Here is an 8,056-nt window from a genome sequence, read left to right as displayed (position 1 = left end):
GGAATAACCACCAAAGTTCAGTGTATGGTGACTGATAATGCATCCAACATGATCTTAAGTGCCCAGCTACTGAACCTTCGGCATGTCCCATGTTTTGCCCACAATTTAAATTTAATTGTAAAAAAGGCCCTAGATCAAACCCCACTCATCAATGAAATACGACAGAAAGCCAGAAAGATAGTGGGGTTATTTAGATCCAGCTGCAAAGCAAAGGACAAGCTTGTGGAGATGCAGGGCTTGATGGGCAGACCAGCTCTGAAACTGATGCAGGAGGTGGACACAAGATGGAACAGCACTTACGACATGTTGCAGCGCTTGTATGAGCAACGAGAGCCAGTGGGTGCAGTGCTATCAAATTTAAACAGTGATACTGCTCCGCTGACAAGTTTTGAGTATAACATTATACAAGAATCATTGTCACTACTGCAGCCTTTCAAACTCGCAACGACAGAGTTGTCAGAGGAACAGAGAGTGTCTGCTTCAAAGCTCATACCACTTTACAGGATGTTGCAGCACAAGCTATCGCAGAAAAAAGGCCAATCAGCACAGGAATCAACTGCACAATTAGGTAGGCCACAATGACCATACTACTGTATGTAATGTATTGGCCACAACTGTCATATTATTTTTTATCAATATAACCAATATGGTTTGCTTGTGTTTTGAACAGGCACACACCTGCAAGAAGGTCTGCACTCAAGATGTGGTGGGTACGAGTCATTCAGAGCCTTGGCTCTGGCTACACTAATGGACCCAAGGTTCAAAAATGTGGGTTTTGGAAATCCTGCCAAAGCCCAGGAGGCTGAAAAGCAGATCACACTGGAGTGTGCTTCGCTGATGCGTTCAAACACAGCAACTCCTGGTAAGCAGTTTCACTCTTCATCTGACATTATGGAGTTATGTCATCTGAATAATTATGTGACTTATACTTCATATATGCTGTCAGTTTAGACTTAGTAACTAATTGTTGTTTTTACTTTCATTCAGAGCCACAGTCAACATCAGGCCCATCATCATCATCATCATCACAACAACATCAACAACAGAAACCCAGGACAGTTTATGGGAACTTTTTGATAGTCGTATCCATGAAACCCAGGCGATACAAAGTGCCACAGCAGATGCCACAGTAGAAGTTAAAAAGTACCTAAAAGATGCATTTTTGCCAAGAACCCATGATCCACTAAGTTACTGGAAAGAGAGAGCTGTGATTTTCCTCATTTGTATGTCCTTGCTAAAAAATATCTATGCATGCCAGCAACAAGTGTCCCTTGTGAGAGGATTTTTTCTAAGGCTGGAGAAATTATCAGTAAAAAAAGAAGTAGGCTAAGCCCTTCCACAGCAGAGCAATTAATATTTTTGAATAAAAATCTTAAAAAAAAAAAAAAAAGACCATTGTGGATTTATTTGTTTTATTTATTTTCATGACCAAAATAACCTAGTTATTATTATGATATAGGATTATATAGGATATTATTATAGGATTTTAAAATATCACCACATTAACGAAAACAAAATATTTTTATTTATTTTTAAATGGCTTGTTGTCAAAGTTGTTTCAGATAACATGGGCAATTGGCCACTAGGTGTCACCGTGGAGACGGGTGTCGGTAAAGTTTCGAAGCCTCGAAACAAATACGGCACTTTGCTTCAACTGTTTCAGTGTTTCATGAAGCCTCGCTCTGCCCACCACTAAGGTATCGCGGAAAATGTCTGGTCAGATAATGAAGATAATATTTTGTGCACTAGTTAAGGTCTCGGGGCAACTGATTCTGTTGTTGTACACCACATGCGAGCTTGGAGAAACGCTTCTGTTGTTGTACACTATTAAGGGTCTCGGGGCAGATCCTGGCTCTGCTCGGCATCTCACTAAGTAGGTGAGTCACCTTACAGACGGACCTGTGCCCTTACAAAAAATCTCCTCGCGAGAGTTTGCGAGAACACGGGCGTCACCCCGCGTCGTTATTTTCCTTACTCATCAGTTTAAGGCATGAGTGTGTAGTGCACGAGCGCCTGGTGCCGGTGACGAGCGCCCGCGTGCACGGCGACGGTGAGCACAGGGAGCGCGCGTCTCGTTCATACTGCAGTGATTTATATGATGGATCTTCACCCTCACACACACACACCAGCACATGTTCTGCCCTTAATAGTGTGCAGTGACCACAAACACTCTATCTGCGCCTCGATCGCGCTCTTCGGGCGGTGCATTGTGGGATAGTCTGTGACGTCACCGCCTCTCGCTTTCTGGAGGGTAGTTTTGTATTTAGAGATATATATATATATATATATATATATATATATATATATATAAGCAAGATTAGCAATAAAAAGATCTAAAACCTTAAAGTGGCTAATGCTAATAGGGAAACTGAGTTGCCAATTAAAATAAATACCTTAAAAAAAGAATTTGTTAAATCAGTTAAAAACTTTGCAATTGGAAATAGCCCATTTCTATTTAGAAAAAGTTAAAGTGCCTTTGTTAGATCCAGAGCTGGATTGAGGACAGAGAGAAAAATAAGAGCTTCTTCTCCTCTTCTTCTCCTATATTAAGAGTGATATTCCTCAGATAAGTGATGGATTGAAGTTCTCCTGAGAGGCTCCTGTCTCCTTCAGTTAAATGAGAGATGCAATGAAATCCGTGAAGAGGTGAAGTCCCTGGCTCCGATGCACTTACTTTACAATTCTTCATACTGTTTTGGCAGTTTTTAGAATAATCTTTTTTCTTAATGCTTAAATCTGATGCTATTATCTTCCATTTTAATAAGGCCTTCAACACTGTAAAACACCAGTATCAACTCTTTAGAGGCTTCTGGATTTCCCTCGAAATTCATAAATATTGTTCAAATGTTGTACGAAGAAACAGATAGTTGTATAAATTTTAAATTCACGTACATCTCCAAGGAATACGTCAAGGTTGCCCTCCCTTTTTATTTCTCTTTGTTGTAGAAACATTATCTTTAGATATTTAGCACAATAATAACTCTTCTGGCCTGGATATCTCCAACAGAGAGGTCAGAATCTCACAGTTATCAGATGATGATACTCTATTCTCGGAGGATAAACCGCTCGTTATTTCTCCAGTCTTCACTACTAACACTTCTGGGCTCAAACTTCATTTAAATAAATGTCAAATTATTTGATACTGTAGAATATATACCAAATAAAAATGAAGTTAAATATTTGGGAATTCATATAACATAAAATGTAATTAGTAGATGATTGGCTCCAAAGAGATGTATTAATTTTAGGCAGATTTGTGCACCCTTCCCTGTCTCTGGAGATAATAATAATAATGATTTTATTTGGAGCAATAAACCTCACAAACTGAAGAAAGATGTTTTAGCAAACAAAAGCAGATGGGGGTCTTGAAGTCCTGAATTTTGATGATACGAACAATACTTTTAAAATGAACTGGTTAAACAGATTGGGTCAGATGTTCATATATGAATATATTTAAGAGGTTTGGTGGCTCTCTGTTTGGATGAACTGTAATTACTCCACTGGTAAATTACTAAACTGAGTTCATCAGCAAGCATTGTTAGCCTGGAAACTGCTTTACAAACACAAAACCATCTTATGGAATAATCTGGATATTAAAATTAGGAACAGGTCTTTTTTTATATAAATGGTTTGATAAAATCATAACTTTGTTGTTGATCTATTAATCTCTAATGGTGATTTGTTATCTTATGAATGCTTTATGAATATCCATCAGTGTCTCGTTGTGTTTAAAGACTTTAACTCTGTTATAAAGGTGATTCTGCTGGATTAATGTGTCTAATGAACACTTCCCTTTCCTACGAGTCATGCACTAAACATCATTATTACCATATAAGTACTGTATACTGAATAAAGTGAAAAATGCACTGTAATATTCTGCTTAATATACATCCTTGTAATGTGTTCTTGTCTAGATTTTGTGAGGTATGTTCCTTCTGTAGAGAAGAAAGTGAATATATTTGCCATTTATTTTTCTCATGTAATGTTTCCTCACTTTTCTGGAAAGATTTGACTTCCTGTTGTTTTTCTAAAGTTAAGATGAAGTGTGATTTACTCGTTGAGGATGAGGATGAGTTTAACTTTCTTATCCTTGTGGCAGACTTCTGTTTTCACAAACAGACATTTCTTAAGAAAAAAAACTTTTATAGATTTCTTATGAAGCAGAACATTTAATTACATCTCTACGATTAGTAATATTAATAATAACAAAAAAAAAATTCTTTTTTGAGGAGATATAATGAGATCTTTCATGTACCGTGATTAATACTTGGTTTGATGTATTTTTTTGCCTTTTTATTATTATTAATATTATTATATACTCCTCTTTTCTTTATTTGTTCTGTTCAGTTTTTTCCCATCTTTCCTCTCTTCCATTAGTTCTGATGACTTCGGATGAATTGTTAATATATTGTATGTTATGTATATGCTAAATTGTATTTCTCTAATGTCATTTTTTAATTTGAGCAAAAAAATACATATATATGCATTTTCGGTTTTTGTTGTTGTTAATAGCCTAATGTAAAAGTGTTTATTTTTTATGAAGTGCAATTTTATTCAGGAGACATTTTCTTCACCATAAACAAAATATGTTATATTTAGAGTAATGCTTCATACTAATACTAAGTCATTAATATTTCACTTTCTTTACATTCATTTATATACAAAGGGAAATGTAGAATGAAAAGAGGAAATAAACTGCATTGGCTTAATTCTTTTTTATCTATGTAACTTTTTAAGCATTTTTTTTTTTGCCTTTATTTCAACAACATTACAACCAAACAAGGTACATGAACATATTTTCAAAAAAATAACCACAATTATTCAGCCTTGGTTGAGCATAACCAAACTTATAACCACAAACACATCAAAAAATAAATAAATAACAAATAAAAGAAAATACAAAAAAAGAAAAAAAGAAAACAATACTACAAAATGGGCTTTTAAATTAAATTATATAATTCCAACATAGAGGTCAGTTTAAGGGCTTTTTTATTCTTAACAAATTTTAAGGATTTATATAAAAGTTTTAGCTCGTTACACCAATGAATAAAGTTGGGTTTAGATTTAAACCATCTGCATTTGTGAATAAAAAACCTCCCAAAACAAATCAGAGAATTTAGAAAAAATTCTAACTCTTTGTTTTCATGAAAAATACCAAACCTAACTACCTTCACACTGAATGGTGAAAATTCAACATCTTTGGAACATAACCAGTTTTGCATCTCACTCCAAAAGAAGTGAACTGAATCACACCAAAAAAAAAACATGCTCTAGAGTTTCAATACTTTTTTCACAAAAAACACAATCATTTGTATCAAAATTAAATTTTAACCTTAAAAATTCTTTGGTAGGGTAAATCTCATTTATAATCTTGAAGCACACCTCTTTAACTTTTGGAGGGAGGGGGTAAGACAAATAGTTTTTTCTAATTTTTTTAACTTCATTCCTATCAAAATCTTTAAGCACATATTCTCGTCTAATTGGGTTTGGATATAAAACCTGTGAAATCAACTTTCTAGTAACTCTATTAGAGCATTTTTTATTACAAAAATCATGACCTTCTAAGGAAAGCTGTCTCAACTTTTTAAGCATTAAATCTGCAGCAAAAAGGCTCTCGCGTTTTCTCTCGTGTATTTTGAGCCTTTCCACTGCCCGTCACGCATCGCCTCGCCCCGCCCATATGTACGTCACGCACTTGCGTGCTGCGCCCGTGTAGGTTCCAGCAAGCGTAGATATGGCGGACCTCTCTCTGGATGAAGTGATTCGTCGCCGCAGTTTTAACGCCAGAGGAGTCAGTAATAAAAGGTAAATGCGTCCAGGCGCTTCAGAGGGCGTTAATATAAACCGCGGGGTGTTTACTTCTGTACTCTTTCTTTATAAACGCAGTCGTGAATGTTGAGCATGTTGTCCCGCCTTCTCCCGCAGCTCATTGGGTATTATGCCCTTTTGAGCCGCGCTCTGATTGGCGGACGCGTCCTGTCCGTTTATGCTCGCGGCTGTTTTTACTTACAAACCTCGTACATTTCGTTAATTCCATAAATCTCGTAAGTTATTTTACATAATCGACATGTCTCGCGTGAACTATAGCTCGTAACTAGATCTGCGCTATTAAAACACGAGGTGCTTCAGCGATTGATCGATGATTCGGCCGATATCTGTCGATCCACATCAAATACTTCTGATTCAAACTACCGGTTATACACATTTCCTATTTAATACACGTACATTTTTATTTTGAGCCACTGAGACACACTCCTTGTGTATGAACACTTTGAAGACCAAGTTCATTTTGATTCGAATTCTAATTGGAAATTCGTCTTTAGAGGTTTGTTGGCGTCCTGCTGGTCTTTCCCGTGTAACTATGCTGTTTTCCCTCACACAGGCCCATATATGGCAGAGGGGCGGGGTCAGTGGGCAGGGCCTTCGATGCCCGTCAGAAGATTGGCAGTGGTGACGTCAGACAGCGACTGGGAGTGGGCGGAGCTACAGGAGGTACGTGCGCTGGGATTGACGAAGCTGTGGTTTGTTCAGAGTTTCGTGTTGTTCATCTCTCTGTCCTTGTCCAGCGTTCCAGGTGAAGGATGCGAGAGAGAAGCTGGGACAGAAAGACGCACGGTTCTGGATCCGGGGACGAGGGGGTGGAGCTGGAGCCGGGGCTGTGCAGGATGCGCGGCAGCTGATCAACTCACGCAAACAGCAGCAGACGCCTCTGACCACGACAGTCCAGCAGACAGCCGTCAAACCCACAGCTATCCCTCACGTCCAGATACACAACACTGGCCCCGTCTCTGCCGGCCCTCGGCCACAGAACACCAGAGTGGGTGTGGCCCTGCAGCCAGGAGGCGGGATCACAAAAGTAGTGGATGCACGTGATAGGCTGAGCTTAAAGAGGAGCATCCCAACAGCGTCCAATCAGAGCGCAGCATCTCTGAAGATCACTAAAACCATCCAGGTGAGCGGATGAGTGACTGCAGATGTTGATGAGCATCACATGATGAGCATGAGTGACAGTGAGTGTGTGTGTGTGTGTGCAGCAGCGGCCTGTGGGAATGACCAGCGGGATCCGCATCAACGTTCCCAGTGCAGCCGCTCCGGTGAGACTCACACATCATTCCTCAGAAACACCTTCACAATCAGCATCGCTGTCAGATGACACTACATTAGTCCTGTTTTAACCGATGGATGACATGAGTCTGATGGCCAGCTGTATGTCTCCTTGTAGCTTTCATCTGCTGATGATGACTTTGATGATGGACCTGTGATACCTAACAAACAGATGAAGATCACTACAGCCAACCTGCAGACACGAGTGAGCCCCCCCCCACACACACACACGGATTTAGATATTAGAAATGTATTATTCATTAGTCATTGCGTTAGTTTTTTTTAAAGGTCCCATTTTTCGTGCTTTTTTGAAGCTTTGATTGTGTTTACAATGTGCAATATAACATGTGTTCATGTTTCGCGTGTAAAAAACACAGTATTTTTCACACAATTCACCTATCTGTATACCGCTGTTTTCACTGTCACACAAGCGTTCTGATGACTTCCTTGTTCTATAAAGTCCCTCCTTCAGAAATACGTAACGAGTTCTGGTTGGGCCAGCGGTTCCTGTGTTGTGATTGGACAGCAGCTGATAGCATGCTACCCTCCTGGAAACAGGATTGGATTAGTTTTGAGAAGCAAGTGTGCAGGAGCATGTGCTGGAGATGTACTTATAATCACAGGAGCGTTTTTACTGACGAGATGCGCATGAACATCGCATTCGATTTTTTTTGCACAGCCCTACCATCTAGTTAACAAAGCTAAACAGCGTTGCCCTTTGTGTAAGAAGTTACAGAAACTGTTAAACACACCAACTTAAATAATAAAATACACTTACCTCCTTGTGGTCCTTGTGAGGTTGTGAGCTTTAGAATTTTACAGATATTATTTATACTCTAACAACAACATTACACACTAACTAAAGTTTAATACATGGGATCACGAACGGCGTGAAGAGTAGCGGCCCTAGTACTGAGCCTTGAGGTACTCCATACTGCACTTGTGATCGATA

At 38.9% G+C, this 8,056-nt stretch overlaps 1 protein-coding gene and 1 non-coding gene across 3 annotated transcripts in view; one reads left to right on the top strand and one right to left on the bottom strand.

Moving 5' to 3' along the window:
- Positions 1 to 1,838: 1,838 nt before the first annotated feature.
- On the bottom strand, positions 1,839 to 1,992 carry LOC113067905 (U12 minor spliceosomal RNA). Its single transcript, XR_003279460.1, has one exon. It is a non-coding gene; the product is annotated as a U12 minor spliceosomal RNA (small nuclear RNA).
- Positions 1,993 to 5,672: 3,680 nt separating this feature from the next.
- Positions 5,673 to 8,056, top strand: part of LOC113067416 (polymerase delta-interacting protein 3-like) — a 4,616-nt gene continuing 2,232 nt past the window's right edge. Inside the window, exons 1-5 of one of the 2 annotated variants that reach the window (XM_026239817.1) lie at positions 5,673 to 5,805; positions 6,383 to 6,492; positions 6,567 to 6,952; positions 7,038 to 7,094; positions 7,223 to 7,309. In XM_026239817.1, the coding sequence (XP_026095602.1) occupies positions 5,735 to 5,805; positions 6,383 to 6,492; positions 6,567 to 6,952; positions 7,038 to 7,094; positions 7,223 to 7,309 (711 nt within the window). In that variant the 5' untranslated portion in view covers positions 5,673 to 5,734. Of the gene's footprint in view, positions 5,806 to 6,382; positions 6,493 to 6,566; positions 6,953 to 7,034; positions 7,095 to 7,222; positions 7,310 to 8,056 lie in introns of both variants that reach the window. The other variant, XM_026239816.1, reaches the window with a different exon arrangement.

This window comes from Carassius auratus, linkage group LG28B (genome assembly GCF_003368295.1).
Source record: "Carassius auratus strain Wakin linkage group LG28B, ASM336829v1, whole genome shotgun sequence".
NCBI lineage: Eukaryota > Metazoa > Chordata > Actinopteri > Cypriniformes > Cyprinidae > Carassius > Carassius auratus.
Note: the sequence above shows the minus strand (reverse complement) of the source record. Positions and strands in the feature narration are given on the sequence as shown.